A 21,496-nucleotide genomic window follows, 5' to 3' on the forward strand; every position below is an offset into this window, starting at 1 on the left:
AGAGAGAACATTTGATCAGCTGTTTAATCAGCTTGGAACAACGGAAGTTACAGCTGGAAAGGACAGCTAGGAGTACAAGGAATATCTAAGGTGTTTGGACTCCTGCTCAAACAGCTTTCGTGCCACTCATGATTTTCAAAGATGGGAGTAACTTGATCGAAATTAATTGATTAGGGCAAGACTGACCTGAAAGTGGAGGAAGATGGAGAGGTCAGAGCCTGAGGTTCAAGGCCACTGCCTCGGTAAGGGCAGCCACTGGGCGTGGGAAGAGGTGTGATAGGAAGATGCTAAGTCCCCAAGTCCTGCAGGAGCAGTAAGTCTTTGCGTGCAGGACTTGGGGACTTAGCAGGCTTGCGGTGTAGTGTGTGTGAAGCGCTGGGGACGGGCCCTGGGCACTCCATATCATGTTTACATTAGGGTTCTGTGAAAGAAAGCAACACTCAAAACTCAGCGGGGAAACCTCAGCAGTGGAGGGTCCGGCCCCAGCTCCGCAGTCCGCATGGCCCGGACCGCGCGGGCTCAGTCCCGCCGCCTATAGGCCACCCAGTTAAGCGAGGGCCTTGGGGGAGAGCCCTTCCCCAGGCCCCGCCCCTCGGCCGCGCGCCTGCGCTCTCCGGTCCCGCTCGCCCCGCCCCCTCGCTCCCCCGCCCCGCGTGGTCGCCGCCACCGCGGCCGCCCAGGAGGAGCTGGGGGAGGACGGTGGCCCGCGAGGCTCGCCGCAGACAACGCGGCGGCGATGTCCCCGAGCCAGGCGGGTGCCGCGGCGGCAGCGGCGGGCCCTCGCGCGTGGCCAGGCGGCCTGGGCTTCGGCCTCCCTCCGGTTCCTAGGAAGCGGGCCGGCGGCCAGCGCGGGAGCAGCGGCAGCGGAAGCGAGGGCTGCGGCGCGTCTCTCTCCTCCCGAGCAGCCTAAGCCCAAGGGAGGCCAGGCGGACGGGGTGGTGGCTGGCGGGGGTCCGCTGCCCGAGAATGGGAATTCTCTTCACCAGGATATGGAGACTGTTCAATCACCAGGGTGAGGGTCTCGGGCCGAGGGCGAGCGGGTGGCCCGGGCGGAGGGTCTCCCAGATGGAGGGTCCCCCGCTGTTTCCGGAGTGCGGGCGGCGCGGTGGCGCGCGGTCTGGGCGCGGGGTGCGGGCCGCGGGGGCCTGGTTTCAGTCCCACCGCCAGCTCGGGGAGGGTTCCCGACTCGCAGCCCTTTGTCCTGGGGGGCCTTCCTAAGAAATCCCATCCTGCACATACACCCATTGCTCCGATTTCGGTCAGGGGCGGAAAAGGTTCCTTGTCTGACGTCCCTGAGGGGCACAGCCTGGCCTTCCAGCCCTTTTCCTCCAGCAGCTGGCATCGCACACCCGGAGACGCGCTGGGGCTCTCTGCGAGGAAGGCTGTAGGTCGTGGCCCCAGCCGCACCGCGGAGCCTCCGAGGGTGGCGGAATGCGGAGAACACGGGGAGTCGCTCTGCACTTGTCCAGGTTTATGAGCCTTCCCTGCACCTCCCCTCTCCTTTGGGAACATCCGTCTGTAACCTGAATAGTGATGGATTTCCCCCCCGTTTGCCATATATATATCTGTTTAAGGTTAAGCTTAAGGTCATTTTTCTACTTGTGTGCTTATTTAAATAGAGGGATTTGTGTGTGGTTTTGTTGAGTGGGGTGTTTTTTTTTTTTGTGTGTGTGTGTGTGTGTGTGAAAAATGTGAAAATGTGTTTCATTTTCACATAACGCGTGTAAAAAACATATATGAAGCATTTGTTAACCGTGGGTAACTAGCAAGTTACCAAGTAAGTCTAGAGTGCTATATAGGGATGCTTAAGTTCATCTAAACTCAGATGTTGCCTTGAAATGCTTATCAGGTTTATTAAAATTGATTACAAAACGAGTGTATAAAACCGGGGAAAGCATGCAATTTTAACAAAAAGCCTCCATGGTCCTTAAGATACAGTATAGTTAGTGGGTATACTTTTGTTTCTGTGTAGCTCGAGTTGGGTGATTCATCATTCCTGCTGCCAGTAACTTAGTTTGTGTTTTTCTCTTGTGTAAGCTGGTGCTTGTGTCACATCCCAAAGTTTTCCAATGAGGGCTTAATGAATGGTGACATGGATTGTGTACAACCACTATGCTCTCCTCCTCCTTCATGATTCAGCTTCACCTATAGAAGATGGTGACCGGAAATTAGCAGAAGTGGGATTTGTGGTCTCTAGTGTATCTTTTTAAAAACTAAAGATACTAGCGTAGATCACAGGATACTAAATGGAAGAACAATATTTCCAATTTTTCTGATGATGGGGATTTTTCTATAAAGTAGAGAAAGCCAGTTCTGACCTGCACTGCCTCTGGCTACTTGTTTCTGTTGGGAGAGGAGTAGAAACCAGTCAGTCGCTTAACCTCTCAGTCTAGGTGTTCTCACCTAGAACACTAGGGATTTTGACTATGTGACTGTGGAGCCTACAAATCTTGAAAACCTAATCTCTGGGTGTCAAGTATTGAAACTTACGTTGCTGTAGAATTGGTGGGCTTATAGTAGATAAGGTCTATTCTAGTTTTAACATCCATAATCTTGTATTATTTTCAGAATGAAGCTAATTTCAACTCTTCTATGAAATTTAGAAAGAGTTTGCTGTCAGTTTACTCTGGAACTACAATAAAATTAGATAACCTCCACTTTCTTTTGAGTCAATGATGAAATTATTTGTCTCTGTAACTTAAGAATGAATTAGAGCTTTGCCAACAACTACTTGCCAGTAGTAAAAAATAAGGATGTGTGTATTGTTACTACTAAAACTCTACTAATACGGTGTTCTTATTACCTGTATTTTGTCATAATTTTTGACTGGACATTTATTTCAGTGCTGGGAAATTAATAGTAAGCAGATTAATGAAGTTGAGCTTTAGAAATTTAGATGTCAATATTGTAAAAATATGAATAAACTTTTCCTTCTGCTAAATGATGTGTTTGTGTTATCAATAGGGTCACTTTTCAAAATATCTACTATTAAATCTAATGTCAGATACTTGCTGGTCTTTTTGGTTCTCTATTAAATTGGATATATGTAAGTTAGATATATCTTGGATGCTTTATTTTACTTTCAAAAGATACAGAACACAATCCTATATTCTTTTCACATAAATTCTGTAAGGGAGATTTGGGGGATTGCAGAATTTGCCATGCTGATGAAACTCAAACTGTACAATATCTCTTTTTTCTGAAACCCCTTCAGAACAACTTCCTCAGTTTAAGCTTAGATAGTTTGACTGCACAATGACTGCATACTGCCCAACTTGAAAAACCAGAGTTTGCATTTAGATATGTATTTAGATAAAATAGAGTACAAACTTTATTCTAGATGCTGTGCTATGCATCTTTTTTTACTTTATTATAGTTGTTGACACTATTACATATGTCCCCATTTATCCCTCTTTGCCCACCTCCACCCAGCCCCTACCCTCCCGTCCCTCTGACCATGACCACACTGTTGTCTGTTCACCTTCTTCCATCCAGTTCCCCCTCTCCCCTCCCCGCTGACAGTTGTCAGTCTGTCCCATGTACCCATGCCTCTGTTTCTGTTTTGTTCCTCAGTTCATTAGGTGGCACACCTAAGTGAGATTATGTGGTATTTGTCTTTCTCTGACTGGCTTATTTTACTTAGCATAATAATTTCTAGGTTCATGCTATCACAAAAAGTAAGAGTTCCTTTTTTTATGGCCGCATAGTATTCCATTGTGTAAATGTACCACTGCTTTTCTATCCATTAATCTACTGATAAGCACTTGGGCTGTTTCCAGATCTTGGCTATTGTAAATAACACTGCTATGAACGCGTGTATTCTTCCGAATTGGTGTTTCGGGATTCTTAGGCTATATTCCCAGAAGTGAGATCACTGGGTCAAAGTGCCTTTTTAAGTTTTTGAGGAAATGCCATTCTGTTTTTCCACAGTGGCTGTACCAGTTTGCATTCCCTCCCACAGTGCTTGAGAGTTCCCTTTTCTGCACATCCTCACCAACATTTGTTGTCTGTTGTTTTATTGATGGTAGCCATTCTGGCAGGTGTGAGGTGATTTCTCATTGTGGTTTTAATTTGCATCTCTCTGATGATTAGTGACATTGAGCATTTTTTTTATATGTCTGTTGACCATCTGTATGTCCTCTTTGGGGAAGTGTCTATTCAAGTCCTTTGCCCATTTTTTAGTTGGATTGTTTGTCTTCCTGGTGTTGAGATGTATGCATCACTTTAAAAAAAAGTTTCAACATTCCTTTGAAGGAGTTACTCTTTTCCACTGAAAAGAGGGAACTGAGGTTCAAGTGGAGTGATTTTCCTGAGCCTTACAACTGGTAAATGCCAGATCCAGGCAAGTTAAAACACTGAAGAAATATGTTGCTGATGTTTGTCCTCTTAAAGAAGAGATTGGCACCAATCCTTTTTTCCCCCTGTTAACTGTTTCCTAGATACTAAACTATGTCTTTAAGACTTTGAAGAGTTGCCATTACTGTCTTTTAGTATAAAAGGGCATGTGATCAGTGGTTGGTTGGTTTATTAAACGAATATTTTGAGCACCACTTTTGTGTCAGGAACTATTGCCGATGGTGGGCACAAGGCAGGGAACAAAACAGAAAAAACCACCTGCCTTTATGGACCATTCATTCTTAATTGGGGAGACAGAAAATAAGCTAACTCCATCTCTATAGATAAAATGCTAGCAGTGAACATTTACTGATTTATGCAAGGGTAGGTTCTAAATGCTGTACGCAGATTAGTTGATTTAGTCTTCACTTTATTGATTTACTCTTCACAACAACCCTGTGAGGTAGATATTCTCCCCATTTCATAGGGACAAAGAAACATTAGGTAACTTGTTTGCTTAAGGTACTACAATTAAAAGTGATAGACCTGGAATTTTACGTCCAGTGCCTGAGTTAGTGCTCAAAAAACTTACTTTGTATAAGAAGGGTTCATGTTAGATAAAGGGAAGGACTTCCTGACACTAACGTGACCTATGAAAAAATTTGTGAAATTTTCCCATTGATAACCTTGTATCATTCTTCTGATTGGTTCTTAGAAAAGAAGTACGTAGTAAATGAGTTCTGGAGAAGCTGCTTGTGCTGCCAGAGCCTGGTTCTGGGAAAGCCACCCCTGCTTCTGTTTCGTTTGTTTGTTTTTAGTTGTATGGGAATTCAAACATGTATAGAAGAGTACATGTAGAAACTGAGAAGCCCAAGGGGTGGATTGTGCTAGTTATTAAAAAATTTAGCTCCAGCCCTGGCCTGTGTGGCTTGATTGGAGCATCGTCCTATGCACCGAAGGGTTGAGGGTTCCATTCCCGGTCAGGACACATACCCAGGTTGTGGGTTCAATCCCCGGTCAGGGCACATACGGAAGGCAACCAATTGATGTTTCTATCTCTCCCTCTCCCTTTCTCTCACTAGAATCAATGAAGAGCATATCCTTAGGTGAAAAAAAAATTCGCTCCAAATTCACCCTTTGTGCATGCTCTGTGGATATGGAGCTGAGTCCTTTAAACATTTTTTTTTTTTTTTTTGCCAGCAGACAGAATGTTAAATAAGCATTGTCAGTAGATAGAGTATTTGAGGGATACTGCTGGAGGAAAGGGTTTTTCTTCCTGGGTAAAGGGTACTCTCAGCAGGATCTGTCCTGCTCTTGTGGTGTGAGCACCTCCAGTGGCTGGTTCTTGCACTGCACAGTGGTTAGCAGCAGCCAGCAGCTTGCCATAGCATCCACTTCAGTTGATTTCAGAATGGAGACCCTGTAGCAAAATAACTTCTCAGGGAAAAGCACCCTGGAGGGAGAGGATTTTCAGCAAGATCCATTGGCAAGTCTGCACAGCTACTTCTGACATTCATTGAGCCGTAGCCAGGCCCTCCAGCAAAGTCTGCATCTCGGTTCCGGGGAACTGGAGGAAGCTCTGGGCCAGCCCTAGGGGTAGTTAGTGTTCCATGTATTTGTCATTCCTATAATCTCCAGAGTTATTTCTTATTAGCCAGCCCTTCTTTACTCCAACCCCCTGTAATCGTTATTTTCTTTAAATTAAACTTTGCTATTTCAAAATGTTATGTGGTTTGTTCTCTGATTGGATGTCTACTTTTGCCATGTATAATCATTGCTTTTCATTCAGCAGCTTCTTAGTGCAAAAGAGATGTTGCCCCCGCCTTAAACTTTGCTACCATTGCTATAAATAGCAAGTTTATCTTTAAATGTTTTTAATTGATGATACTTTTCAATTTAAAAATGGAATTTTTAATACATAGTGACTTCATCAGTTAGCTCCCTTCTAATCTTTGTATCTTCTAGATTTATTTATTTATTCATACTGTATTAAGCACATGCTTTATTCCAGACTGTGCAGTGGCCAGAGAGAACTATTGTGAATGTAATAGAAATGGATTTTTTGCTGTATGTGAGATAGAATCAAAAGGGCTTAGTGAGTTTGGGTATGAGGTGAGAATGAAGAATCAGGATGACTCAATTTATCTGCCTTAGTATTTGTGTTTTTTGGCTTTGATATGATTCAGAGAATTGAAGGCCTCCAGGATGACAATACTCCTTTTTTCTTAATTTACTGTCTGGTAGTTGGATGGCTATATATTGACTCTTAGAAACTGGCAATAAATGGAACTCTAGGCTGCCTGGATGTATGAAAAGGAAATAAGTGAAACTAGAAGCATTTTCATGAAAAAAACAAACAAAAAAAACAGTAAAGTACTGATTAGGAAACTAAAGCCTAAATGATAACTCAAAATTCTATCTAAATATTGTAACAGTGTAGTTGTTTTGGCTTATATGAGTAACTACAAGAGTGCTGTGGCATAGATAGTCTAAAAGAGAAATTATACTAAGCAATAAACTTGTAAATGAATCATATGCATCAAAGAATTGGAATAGCCAAAAAATTTATTAAATTTGCCCATAATAACATCTCTTAATATGCATATTGTATTTTAGGTTCATTTGTCTTGAAGGACATTATAATGTTTTTTGGCTGCAAATTTATGTTTTGCATAGACTGCTGCTTCATCTTGGTAATAAGAGGAATAGGCTGGAGTGGTGACAAAACCTAAGGATGGTCAAAAGAAGCTTTGATTTAGTACAAGCATACCTCGTTTTATTGCGCTTCACATATGCTGTGTTTTTTTACAGATTGAAGGTTTGTGGCAACCCTGCATCGAATAACTTTTGGTGCCATTTTTCCAACACCATTTTTTTCACTTTGTGTGTCACATTTTGGTGATTACCGCAATATTTCACTTATTATTATTATTATTATTATTATTATTATTATTATATTTGTTATGATGATCTATGATCAGTGAGTTTTGACATTACTTACTAGTGTCATTATTTTGGGGCACAGTGAACAGCGCCATCCATCTAAGACAATGAACTTAATAAATGTGTGTGTTCTGACTGCTCCACCAACTGTCGATTCCCTCATCTCCGTTTCCTCTGGCCTCCCTAGTCCCTGAGATAACAGTACTGAAATTAGACCAATTAATAATCCTACAGTAATTAATAATCCTCTAAGTGTCCAAGTGAAAGGAAGAATTGCACATTTTTCAGTTTAAATCAAAAGCTAGAAATTAAGTTTAGTGAGGAATGCTTGTCAGAAGCTGAGATAGGCCAAAAGCTAGGCCTCTTGCACCAAACAATTAGCCGAATTGTGAATACAAAGGAAACTTAAAGGAAATTAAAAGTGCTACTTCAGTGAACACATGAGTAGTAAGAAAGGGAAACAGACTTATTGCTGATATGGAAAAAGTTTTAGTAGTTTCTATAAACCAGCCATAACATTCCCTTAAGCCAAAGCCTAATTCAGAGTAAAGCCCTAACTCCCTTGAATTCTCTGAAGGCTGAGAGGTGAAGAACCTATAAAAGAAAAATTTGAAGCTAACAGAGGTTAATGCATGAGGTCTGAGGAAAGAAGCTGTTTCCATTACATAAAAGTTCAAGGTGAAGCCTCAGTTGCTAATGTCAAAGCTGCAACATGTTATCCAGAAGATTAGGTTAGTTAATTAATGAAGATGGCTACACCAAGTAACAGATTTTATTGATGAGACAGCCTTTTATTGGAAAAAGATGCCATCTGGGAGTTTCATAGCTAGAGAGGAGAAGTCAATGCCTGCGTTTAACGCTTCAGAGGTCAGGCTGACTCTCTTGTTAGGGGTTAGTGCAGCTGGTGACTTTCAGTTGAAGCCAATGCTCATTTAACTATTCCAAAAATCCTAGAGCCTTTAGAAGTATGCTAAATCTACTCTATGTGCTCTATAAACAGCATGGTTTACTGACTATTTTAAACCCACTGTTGAGACCTACTGCTTAGAAAAAAAAGATTCCTTTCAAAATATTACTGCTCATTGAAAATGTACCTGGTCACCCAAGAGCTTTGATGGAGGTGTACAATGAGATTAATTTTGTTTTCATGCCTGTGAACATAAATTTCATTCTGTGGCCCATGGATCAAGGACTAATTTCAACTTTCAAGCCTTATTTAAGAAATACATTTTGTGCCCTGGCCAGTTTGGCTCAGTGGATAGAGCATCAGCCTACGGACTGAAGGGTCTCTGGTTTGATTCCTGGTCAGGGCACATGCCTGGGTTGCACATGCCATGAAGGGTGTGTAGGAGGCAGCTGATCAATGATTCTCTCTTATCATTGATGTTTCTATCTCTCTCTCCCTCTCCCTTCCTCTCTGAAATAAATTTTAAAAAATACATTTTGTGACCTGGCCAGTTTTGCACAGTGGTTAGAGCATTGGCCTGTGGACCAAAGGGTCATGGGTTTGATTCATGTACCTCAGTTGCAGGTTCCCCAGCCCTGGTTGGGGTGCATGCAGTAGGCGACCTTGTGTCTCTCTCCCGTCGATATTTCCCTCTCTCTCATCTCTCTCCCTCCCTCTCTCCCTCCCTCTCTTCCTCCCTCTCTTCCTCCCTCCCTCCCTCCCTCCCTCCCTCTCTCTCTCTCTCTCCCTCTCTCTCACTCCCCCACTCCTCCCTCCCTTCTATTTTCAAGAAACATTGGCAAAAATATCCTCAGATAAAGATTAAAAAAAAAAAAGAAATACGTTTTGTTAGGTTATAGGTGCCATAGGTAGTGATTTCTCTGATGCATCTGGGCAAAGTAAATTAAAAACTTTCTGGAATGGATTCACCATTTTAGATGCCATTAAGAACATTTATGACTAGAGGCCCAGTGCACGAAATTCGTGCACTGGTAGGGTCCCTAGCAGCTTCTGGCTGCTGGCCGGGTACTCCCTCCCTTCCCCTGGCCACCTGCCCCCCACTGCTGCTACTGGCCGCCGCCTGTGGGGCCCGATCGCCCCATCACCGCCTGGGTTCCAGGTGCTGAGGGAGCAGGGTGGCAGCCCCACCCCCCGCTGCTGCTGCTGGTCACCACCTGTGGGGGCCCGATTGCGCCACTGGTCGCCCTGCGATTGAATCAGTGGGGCATCGGGCCCCCGCCCTGCTCCCTCAGTGCCTGGGAGCCTTGTAGCAGTGGGGCGATCGGCCCCTGCCCGGCGACTAGTGGCTTGCACCCGCCTTGGCCTGGTGCTGTCCACTCACCTGCTCCACCATCCCGCCCCAGTCCAGCTCTCGTCAGGGCCCATTGGGGCCTGCAGCGCCGTGTCGCCAATGCCTGCCATGTTCCGTGCCGACCCCTTGTGATCAGCGCACATCATAGCAAGGAGTTGAACTCCCATTCGAGGGGACAATTTGCATATTAGGCTTTTATTATATAGGATTAAGAGAAGTGGTCAAAATACCAACATTTACAAGAGTTAATTCCAACCCTCAAGGATAATTTTGAGGAGTTCAAGACTTCAATGGAGGAAGTAACTGTAGATGTGGTAGAAATAGTTGGAGAATTAGAATTAGCCTGAAGATCTAACTGAATTGCTGCAATCACATGATAAAACTTTAGTGGATGAAGAGTTGCTTCCAATGGATGAGCAGAGACCATGGTTTCTTAGGATGGAATCTACTGGTAAAAATGCTGTCAAGAATGTTGAAATGACAAAGGATTTTAGAGTATTATATACACACTAGAGGCCCAGTGCATGATTGAATCATGCACGTGTAGGGTCCCCTACATGCTTTCGCTTTTGATCACGGGGGAGCTGGGTGCCTGTCGGCTGGTGCACCAGGTGACAGGCACCCAGCTCCCCCGCTTTTGATGGTCCACGATGGGACGTGAGCTCGCTGCCCCAGGGGCCCCTTCTGTGCCGCAGCACAGCCATGGTGCAGACGCTGAGCTCAGCGTTCCGCCGGCCCAATCAGCCACCCCGGCCACCCCGAGTCCCGGCCCCCCGCGCCTCCTGGCCAATCCGGGTATAGCGAAGGTATGGTCAATTTGCATATTTGTCTATTATTAGGTAGGATAGTTGGTAAAGTCCAGGCAGGGTTTGAGAGGATTGACTCCAATTTTGACGGTTCTCTGTGTAAAATGCTATCCAGCAGCATCGCATATCACAAAGAAATTGTTCATGAAAGGGTCAATCCATGTGGCAAACTTCATTGTCTTATTTTAAGAAATTGCCACAGCCACCCCACCCTTCAGCAACCACTACCCTGATCAATCAGCAGCCATCAAAATAGAGGCAAGCAAAAAGATTACTACTTGCTGAAGGCGCAGATGATGGTTAGTATTTTTATCAGTATAGTATTTTGTAATGTACATTGTTTTTTAGACATAATGTTGTTGTACACTTGGTAGACTATAGTGTAGTATAAACATAACTTCTATATACACTGGAAAACCAAAAAGTTGTTTGAGTCATTTTATTGCAATATTCACTTTATTGTGGTGGTCTAGAACAGAACCTGCAATGATTTTAGGTATGCCTATATCTGTGGTCGGCAAACTGCGGCTCGCGAGCCACATGCGGCTCTTTGGCCCCTTGAGTGTGGCTCTTCCACAAAATACCATGGTCTGGGCGAGTCTATTTTGAAGAAGTGGCATTAGAAGAAGTTTAAGTTTAAAAAATTTGGCTCTCAAAAGAAATTTCGATCGTTGTACTGTTGATATTTGGCTCTGTTGACTAATGAGTTTGCCGACCACTGGCCTATGTCAAAAAGTGTGAATAACCTAACCCTACTTTTGGGAATAAACTGGCTTTTTTTTTTTTTTTTTTACCATTGAATTGGTACCTTTATCTTTGAGCCCATTCTACAATTATGTCTTAATTTTATGGTTCTCACTGTGACCCACATGACATACGTTAAAATTAGGAAGCTGTCAAAAACAGCCATTGGTGCTTTATTATAAAAACAGGTGAAAACTCAAATAGAGACAAGTCTTGGGAGGGAGTAAAGTTGGTAATGATTGTGGCTTGTAGGTGTTCAGGCAGGATGAAGATTTCTGGATCATAGAGTCCCATTGGGATGCCCTCCAAAGAGATTTCAGACTGCTCCACAGAAGTGGTGGGGGAGGTGAGATCAATGGCTCACTTCTGCTGGTCTTTAGAGTTAAAGGTTAAAGTGCCATGTGCTGAGTTATGCGATAGCTGGAAAGAATGGATGAAATAGGATATTTTAAAATTTTGTTTTTCATTAATCACTGGTGTTTTATTCATTTCAGAGCACAAAGTTATCATTGTTGGGCTGGATAATGCAGGGAAAACGACCATCCTTTACCAATTGTAAGTATTAACTACTTTCAGATTTTTATTTTATTGTTTACTAGAGGCCTGGTGCGCGAAATTCGAGCATGGGTAGGGTCCTTAGGCCTGGCCGGTGATCAGGGCCGATTGGGGCCTTCCTTCCCCTGGCTGCCGGCTGCCGGCTGGGGCCTTCCATTGTTCTGTGCCGCTCCCTGGTGGTCAGTGTACGTCATAGCGAGTGGTCGAACTCCCGGTTGGTCGACCTCCTGAGGGGACAATTTGCATATTACCTTCTATATAATCAAAGCCCAGCCACCATTACGGTGGAACAACCGGATGACCAGAACGACGGGTCGCTATGACGCACACTGACCACCAGGGGGCAGGAGCTGCCCCCTGCTGGTCAGAGCACTCCCACAGCGGGAGCACTGCTGAGCCAGAAGCCGGGCTCACCGCTGGCGAGTGCAGCAGCAGTGGCGGGAGCCTCCCTCCTCTGCTGCAGGGCTAAGGAGTGGCAAGCCAAGCAGTAAGGAGCGAGCAGGCGGGTGGTAAGGAGTGCCAGTCAAGCGGTAAGGAGCGAGCAGGTGGGTGGTTAGGAGCAAACAGGCAGGCGGTTAGGAGTGAGGGGTCCCAGATTGCGAGAGAGGGCGCAGGCTGGGCTGAGGAACACCCCTGTAACCCCCCCCCCCCATGCATGAATTTCGTGCATTGGGCCTCTAGTTTATTATATAGGATAGTTACTTTTTCTGCCTGAGTGATATTTGATTAATGAAAGTAATAAAAAGTTATATGGAATTTAAGTTACTCTAGAGCAGGGGTGGGGAACCTCTTTTCTGTCAGGGCCATTTGGATATTTGTAACATCATTTGAGGTGCATACAAAATTATCAACTTAAAGATTAGCCTGCTATATTTGGTCAATAATTAACTCACTCCTAATGCCTTGGCAGGGCAAGAGCAAATGATTTTGTGGGCCTTATAGGACCTGCAGGCCAGAAACTCCCCACCGCTACTCTAAAGAGTTGACATTTTTAAGACAGTGTTTGATTTGCTTTTAGAAAGTAGAGAAATATGTGTTTATGTAGTTTCCTAAAATTGAATGTAGAGTATCTCAGATAGTCCACTGCCTAGTTCCATCTCTGTTTAAACCCTTAGCTCAGCTACTGGAAAAGGGACATTTGGGTATCCTATATAATAAAAGGCTAATATGCAAATCAACTGAACGGTGGAACGACGGGTCGCTATGACACGCACTGACCAGCAGCGGGGAAGATGCTCAACGCAGGAGCTGCCCCCTGGTGGTCAGTACACTCCCACAGGGGGAGCGCTGCTCAGCCAGAAGCCCCGAGCCAGGCTCACGGCTGGCAAATGCAGCAGTGGTGGCGGGAGCCTCTCCCGCCTCTGCAGCAGCGCTAAGGATGTCTGACTGACTGCTTAGGCCCACTCCCAGCAGGCCTAAGCCATCAGTATCCCCTGAGGGATCCCAGACTGTGAAACGGTGCAGGCCGGGCTGATGGACATTCCCCCCAACTCCCCCGAGTGCACGAATTTCGTGCACCAGCCTCTAGTAATATATAAAAGGAGGTCATACGACTGGTTCATTGATTGAAAAATATTCAAACAATCTAACTTCCTAGCTAATTGTAACATGTTCAAATTATTTTTTTTCAGTTCTATGAATGAAGTTGTACATACATCCCCTACAATAGGAAGTAATGTAGAAGAGATAGTAATTAATAATACACGATTTCTAATGTGGGATATTGGTGGCCAAGAATCTCTTCGTTCTTCCTGGAACACTTACTATACTAACACAGAGGTAATGTTTCTTTCTTTTTTTTATTTTTTATTTCTTTATTGTTTAAAGTATTACATATGACTCCTTCCCCTCCCCCCCCCCCCATTGACCCCTCCCCGATGTTTCTTAATATATTAGAACTTCTATGAGCAGAATGCTTGGGAAACACCTTTTAGATATGAACTCTTATAATTAATCTTTTTGAAATATCACAGTATGTTAATAGAAGTAGATTTTAAACTTCGTGGAATCTTTGATTCCCTATTTCAGGGTCATTGTCCTGTATATCCACTCTCATTGAATCTCTGTAAGGAGAATTGGTGGTTGATTAGTCTGATTATGTATTGATCCCACAACTTAAGTAGTTGTTTTTATAATGAATTCCATCTCACAGTTTGTAATATCATTTCTTTTTTACTGTTTATTTTTGTGTAGAAGAAATCTAGGTAAAATCTGGTGGTTTCAATCCTGGCCAAAATTTTACCATGTATTTTATTTTATGCAACACAATTGCACATTAAAGAATTTTTTTCCTTTTGGTTCTCAAGCAATTTAGACAACACCATGTTTTTATTTATATACTATTTCCCAAGAGGAAATTTCAGACCTTCATTGTATAGACCTTGCAAATTGAAAGCCTGTGACAATTGCTTTTATAGTGTTGATTATCCTATCTAATAAAGAGGGAATATGCTAATTGACTGCCATGCTCTTAAAGATGGCAGCGCCCACAGCCACAAAGATGGTGGCGCCCAGTCCCCTCAGCCCCTCTGGGGTGGCAGGTGCGTGGCACGTCTGGGCCTGCCACCAGGCGGGTCCAGCCGCTCTGCACGCCTGCCTCTGGAGTCCCCAAGTCCCCTCAGCCCCCCAGCCGCCCAGGGCTGGCCCGAGGCACAGGCAAGCCTCGGATGGCGGCTGCCCAGCCGCCCAGGGCCGCCTGAGGCTCAGGTAACCAGGGCCGGCCGAGGCTTGCACTGCCAGCAGTGGCAGCAGCAGAGGTGTGATGGGGGCGTCGCCTTCCCCTGATCGCCAGGTCGCCTCCCGCCCCTGAGGGCTCCCAGACTGTGAGAGGGGGAAGGCCGGGCTGAGGGATCCCCCCTTCAGTGCATGAATTTTCATGCACCGGGCCTCTAGTAAGTTAATAAAATTCCAAATGTATACAAAGGTGAATAATATCATTAGACACAATTAAGTGTTTCTAGTGACCTGATCCCCTAACACTCCATAATGCATTTGATCATGTTTTGTTTTTTTTTGGAGAAAGAAAGGTAGATATGATTACTATTCCTAAATATAACGCTGCAGGTATCAAATTCATGGCTACACTTTGAAAATTAATAGCTTTATTAAAGTACCTTGGAATAAAATGAGTCTGGCAGTAATAAAACCACTTATCAGTGAGGTTTCAAGTGAGAGAAGAGGCAAACTAGTAGTTCTCTTATCCTTATGGTTCCTGAAATCTGTAGAATAGAAAAGACTCTGAAAATTACAGTGGTTTATTTGGAAATGAAAAACTAGTTCTAAAAAATGAATAGTGCATTTTAATAATAGGCAGTCAGAATTAACACGGGCATCACAAATGCCATCGTAAAGTGACTGTATCTGCTCCTGTTTCCTTTTTGGTGGGCATGGCATTAGGAAGAGGTGCAGTGTAGTGCAGTTCTGTACAGCTCCTTCACAGGTTTTTCATTGCATCTTCTGATACTAGTCTTACCAGTTCAGGAGAGAGTTGTGCTTGCCAGTAGCAGGTGCCATTTATATAAGGAAGAGAGCATGGCTTTAGATATAAATTTGTTCTTGCAATTTGTTGATTTTAACTGTCATGGTACTTTACTCCCAAACCCATTTCCTTTTGGATTTTCAAATTGATATTAATATAATAAAATAACAACTAGAAGTAACAAGTTTATGACCATAATATATTTTTTTCTTGACTTACAGTGTAAATAGATGGATATAGTCTTGTTAGCATTCAAAATATTAAGTTAGGAAACAAATGTGTTTTATTGGTTAAAATATTAACAGAATAGTCTAATAGTATGTTAGTATGTGTTCTCTTTTCTCCTATTTTTCTCTTAAAATTTAGTAAATATATTTGAATTAGAAGTGGATCAGACTTTAGGCTTTATGATGTATATATAGTAGGTATCTCTGGTTTTCCAATAATACCATACCATAAGGTTCTAATTTCTTGATAGTTATAGCCTGTAAATCAAATCAGCACTTCATAAATTTTATAATATATAAAATTATATAATCATTAATGACTTTTTTTGTAATTATTTTAGTTTGTAATAGTTGTTGTGGACAGTACAGACAGAGAAAGGATTTCTGTAACTAGAGAAGAACTCTATAAGATGTTAGCCCATGAGGTAAGTAGGACTCTGGCATAAGATGTGTTTATGGGATATTTCTGTCACATTTCTTCTTTCTACTTTTCAGAAGGATACTATTTCAAATGAAAAAAAAAAAGGTATCTATCTGCTGGCCATGCCTGCTTTATAATTTTGACACTTCTCAAATCAGAAGTGTATCTGAAAGCAGCAGAAAGCATGTGGAGTCATTTGTAGAATCTTATTTCACGTATCCCAGATAAATTGGGTGTAGAAGTTTTCCTAAGTAAAAAGACCTAAATTGGCTTTCCTTTTACATTTTGAATATATTAATTATATGGAGGATTATCATTGGAAATGAAATTTTAAAGTCTCACAGACACACAGCAAGTCTTGATTGTAACTCAGTTGTTAGACTAATATTTAAATATGGTTGCTCTTAGGTTTCTCTGATGTGGTCCTTTGACTAAAGAAACCATATGGCTATCCACATTTCGAAGTCCTTGAGAAATATTACCAGTAGCATAATTTAAAAATCGAATAAACTGAGTAATATAGTCAGTAATGATAGTAGTAACTATAAAACCATATAATACTTACCATAGTGGCAATTGATTATATTTTTATGATTTTTTATTGCAGATGGAATAAATTTATTTATAGATGGGAATAGGAAAGTGAATATTTAGATGTGTGTTATATACTTTTTATTTTAGTGGAATTTTAATAAAGCTTAAAAATCTGGGATATATTTATAACAAAGTTTTATATTTTAATATTGATTTGATGATTTGCATTAAGAATTTTGGTATGTTTCAGGCAACAGTTCAAGACTTAAGAAAGCTAGTAGTTATGTAAGTTGAAGTTCCTGTTTTCCTTGTGATCATGCCCACCAAGATGTACTTTCCCCTGTTTTAGACTGATTCGAGCAGCTGTGTTAAATCCCTTGGGTTTTTGTTGTTTTTTTTTTAAATGCATCTTGCTGTTGTGCGTGCACTTAACAAGTTGCGATTCTACTTTGTGAAACAAGCTGTAAAAGAGGCAGAACACTAAGGAGTTTTTTCATTTCCCCTTTGTATTTTACAAAAATATGTTTTTCGGTTTATACCAAAGATCTGTTTTATGTTCTATGAAGACTTTGGAAAAAGAAAACTAAGAAACACGTATTTGTCTTAGCTGTATTTTTTACCCTGTTAATACACAGCTTCCCTATTTGATTCTTACTCTAATTGGCCAGTTATTATGTAAGTAGGATCAGTATAGAAAGTAGTAGGGCTCAAACAAAGTCACTGAATTTTACTTGTTGGGGCCATTAACCTGGGCAAGTCAATATGTGACCTAATCAGCTTTTTTCCCCCCCTTTATTGATTAAGGTATTACATATGTGTCTTTATTCCCCCCATTGTTCCCCCCCCCCCCCCCCGCCCACACACACACACACACACACTCATGCCCTCACTCCCCTGTTGTCTGTGTCTATTGGTTAGGCTTATAAGAGCCAGGCTTTGAATTTAGGCATTTTCATCATTCTTGCTCTTGCTGAGGTGGGGGCTGAGGGGAGTGGGGGACAAATAGGGCATAGTTGGAAAATGAAAGGAAACTGAATGGGGAGATTACCAGAGAAGAAAGGAATTGCATATGAAGTTTGGAACTAGAGTAAGTCACTTAAAAGGGTCCAGAAGAGCCAAATAGAGTTCTGAAGGGGAACAAATGGATCAAAGAATAAGATGTCTTCATGAAAAACAAATTTTCAATGGGTTTAGTCAGATGTTTCATACCACAGTCACCAACAGAATTTTATCACCATCACTGATAATGATTCTTTACATGCATTACTAAATACAGAACTATAAAATGTTTTTCAGTATTACTAAAAGCTTCATCTTAAATGAAGTGCAAAACTTTGAAGCTCATGAATTTTAAAATAGTTCCAAATACAAAAGGACAGATGAAATTTTATTCAGAATGACTCAACTTCTAGGAATTACCTTCACAAATGAAGCTTTGAGGAACAAATTGACAACTGCATATGGCATACAGAAGATGCTAAGTAAATATATCTTGCATGTGCTATTACTCATCTTCTTGACTAAACTGAAATCAGTATTTAGACTCTTAAGACCAGAAATCTGTAATATGTAGCAGAAAGTTTTTTAAAGTGCTTAAGATGGCTGATGAATAAAAGATCACAGCTGTTCACCTTGCACTTTGACCTCTTGTTAAGTCAAGTTGATGAACAGCCTTAATCCTATATAACTCTTTTTTTTTACTGTTATCATAAGGCATAATTGGTGCTGAATAATAAAAAGTAAAGGACTATTTTTTTTTGCTCTCTTCCTAAGTATTTAAAAATAGGTAATATAGCTGCTGTTGTTTTTTTAATCAAGAACCCCAAATAAAAAAATTTGAGCCTATGAGATGTAGAAAAATTATATTCAATATGGGTTTTTTCAGTGTGTTTTTGAGACTTTTCAATAAAAGGCTTTATTTCTTATCCTTTTCAAATTGTAGTCCAGGGGCTTCTCCAAATAATTTAATCACTAGAAGTGAGGAATATAGATTACTTATAAATAAGATAGTATAAATTTATGTTTCCTAAATTGTGCCAAGTTATTTCTGTTGTCAAAATTTTGTTCTTAGAATGTGTCAGCATTACCAATCCTGACCTATATAAAAGGTTTCAACAGATACTAGCAAGAGATATTGAAACCTGGAAGATAGGAAGATAGGAATTAAATCCATGGAAAGTCCATCTACTCAGTGATTCAGCCACATATCAACTATTGATGCTGTTCCATTTCCATTTAAGATAAGAGAAAAAAATATCTGTATCCTTGATAATGAATATATATAGTTCATCCATTCATATTTTTGCCTTTTATTATATAAACAGATAAACTGAACTATAGATGAAACAAATTGAATGGGAAATCTTAAAAGTTAACATTCTAGTATCCTTTTCTGACCATGCTCTTCAGGTAACTCATTAACTGTGTTACTATAGCTGCCATCCTGCAGAGGGCACTGTAACTAAAGTCAGTCTCCATTATATAAAACTTTTTGCCTAAGTCAGTGATGGCGAACCTATGACACGCGTGTCAGCACTGACACGCGTAGCCATTTCTGATGACATGCGACCGCATGCCAAGGATGAAACATTTGCTGCTCCTGAGGATGAAACATTTGTGACTAGAATCTTGGAGTTTTTTCCTCAAAGTGACACACTACCTGAGTTATGCTCAATTTTTTGGCGAAGTTTGACACACCAAGCTCAAAAGGTTGCCCATCACTGGCCTAAGTCCTCTTACCCCTTACATTTTTTATTTACATCCGAAAGAATCAAAGAAGTCCATGAAACTATTATAACAAGAGTAAAATATTGTGGAACAATGTCAGTTTGTACCCATTGAAGACTTTCCTGCTTCAAGCACATGTACACATGATTGAAAACAAAATATCCCACTAAAATCCCTAAGAAGAAAGATGGCATTCAACACAGTTGAGAAAACTTGCAAGCATAGCACCCAAACCACAATATCTCTTCATATATATTGGAAGAGTGTTATGAGAGTTTAATCCACAGAGTGTATCCATCATTGGTTCTTAGTCCATGATCTATGATGGACTTTAGAGTATCTATTAACACTTTAAAATTATACATATACTTTTTTTTGCATATATACTAATGTGCATTTTCATGAAGAAAAGGTCTATTATAATCTTCAGTAGATTACCAGGGAAGTCCCAGACTGTAAAAATGGTTGCAAGAGGGAAGAGTGGAGTAGAGTCAAAGGAGGCCAAGAACCTTGGTCTGTGTTGTGAATAAAGCATATTCACATCACTTTGGGGCATGCACAAGGGTAAGGTAATTATTATTTGGGGGGCAATAAATGAACTAAACATTTGTTGAACTTTCACCAAAAGCCAGGTACTGAATTGAGTCGTTTAAATGTAATTCATTTGTTAAAACCACATCCCTAAGAGTTAGGTAGTAGTTTCAGCATTTTACAGATGAGGGGCTATAGCTATAATAGGAAGATCTCGGCTCAAACTAGGTCCTATTATTGAGTAGCTATATGACCTTGTCTGAGTTACTTATATCAGTCCTCATCTGTAAAATGGGACTAGTAAAGCCTATCTTATAGCAATCTTGTGAGGATTGAAGTTTTTATTTAGAAAAAGTCATTATGTGGCTTTAACTATCATCGTGGTTTTGAAAGGAAGGGAATTTCTCCCACTTCAGCTAATTCATCTATGTATGCCCCAAGCTTCTGCCCTTTCCTAATACCAGAAATGGAACAGTATGATGGGTGGCTTGCTCAAGTTAGATACTCAATAAATGTTGGTAACAAGGAACAAATTCAGAAAGGTTAAAAACCTTGCCTCAGAGTCAAAGAATTGAAGTGGTAGAACTTAGTTGATAAGTTGAACGCCAATCCAAGATGGCCATATCAAATATTCAAATCTAAGAAACCATCATGGACAAAGATAGAGGAGTTAGGTCTCAGAAAATGATAGGGTTGGTTTAGGATAGCACCATTCAACTGAGAATTAAGCCCTAAGTCTCTAAGGCAGGTGTGAGGAACCTTTTCTCTTCCAAGGGCCATTAGGATATTTATAACATTATTTGCAGTCCCTACAAAATTATCAACTTAAAAATTAGCCTGCTCCAGTGTGGCTTGGGTGGTTGGGTGTCATCCCATGCACAGAAAGGTGGCCAGTTCATTCCCAGTCAGGGTACATGCCTGGGTTGCAGGCTTGATCCCCAGAGGTGGCCAATCGCTCTCACATCAGTGTTTCTCTCTCTCCCCTTTCCTCTCTCTCTAAAAATCAATAAAAAGATATATATATATATATATATATCCTCTCTAATAAAATGGTAATATGCAAATTAACCATCACTCTGCTAGATAAGCCACACCCACCAACCAAGCCACGCCCACCAGCCAATCAGGGCGAGTATGCAAATTAACCCCAATCCAAGATGGCTACAGCCACAGAGAGCAAGGTTTCCCAGGTAACAGAGGAAGCCAAGCTTTCCATAGCCGTTGCAGGCCTAAGCCTCCACTCAAGCTACAAAGTTTCAATTATAGAAGGTAAACAAATTCAAACAAATGGCGGCAGAATGGAGATTGAGAGAGCAGGCCAGGGTTGCCGGCGGCAACGGGAAGCAAAGCTTTCCGCACACCCTGGCCGGGCTCACCCGCTTAAGGCTACAAAGTTTCAATTGTAGAAGGTGAATTAACTGCCACAGAAATGGCTGCCGCCCCAGAAATGGCTGCCGCCCCAGGCTACAAAGTTTCAATTGTAGAAGGAAAATAAATTCCAGATACCAGGGCCTCTCCTTGGGTCGCCAGGGGGCGTGGCCGGCCTGCAAACCACCACAGGCCCCTCGCTCAGGCTGCCCCACGCCCCAAGGGAAACCCCACCTGATCCGGGACGCCCTTCAGGGCAAACCAGCTGGCCCCCACTCCTGCACCAGGCCTCTATCCTATCTAATAAAAGAGTAATATGCAGATTGATCATCACTGCAACACACAATATAGCAGCCCCCATGTGGTCAAAGATCCTGCCCCCATGTGGACACAAGATGGCCACCACAAGATGGCCAGCAGGAGAGGGCAGTTGGGAGGGACCAGGCCTGCAAGGGAGGGCAGTTGAGAGGGACCAGGTTTGCAAGGGAGGGCAGTTGGAGGTGATCAACCCTGCAGGAGAGGGCAGTTAGGGGTGACCAGGCTGGCAGAGGAGGGAAGTTGGGGGCAAA

At 42.1% G+C, this 21,496-nt stretch overlaps 1 protein-coding gene across 1 annotated transcript in view; it reads left to right on the top strand.

The window, feature by feature from the left end:
- Nucleotides 1-649: 649 nt before the first annotated feature.
- Nucleotides 650-21,496, top strand: part of ARL5A (ARF like GTPase 5A) — a 31,396-nt gene continuing 10,549 nt past the window's right edge. Inside the window, exons 1-4 of the mRNA XM_079782409.1 lie at nt 650-1,012; nt 11,581-11,641; nt 13,273-13,420; nt 15,688-15,771. Coding sequence (XP_079638535.1) covers nt 967-1,012; nt 11,581-11,641; nt 13,273-13,420; nt 15,688-15,771 — 339 coding nt within the window. The 5' untranslated portion in view covers nt 650-966. The remainder of the gene's footprint in view (nt 1,013-11,580; nt 11,642-13,272; nt 13,421-15,687; nt 15,772-21,496) is intronic.

Source organism: Cnephaeus nilssonii (genome assembly GCF_951640355.1).
Source record: "Cnephaeus nilssonii genome assembly, chromosome: 10".
Lineage (NCBI taxonomy): Eukaryota > Metazoa > Chordata > Mammalia > Chiroptera > Vespertilionidae > Cnephaeus > Cnephaeus nilssonii.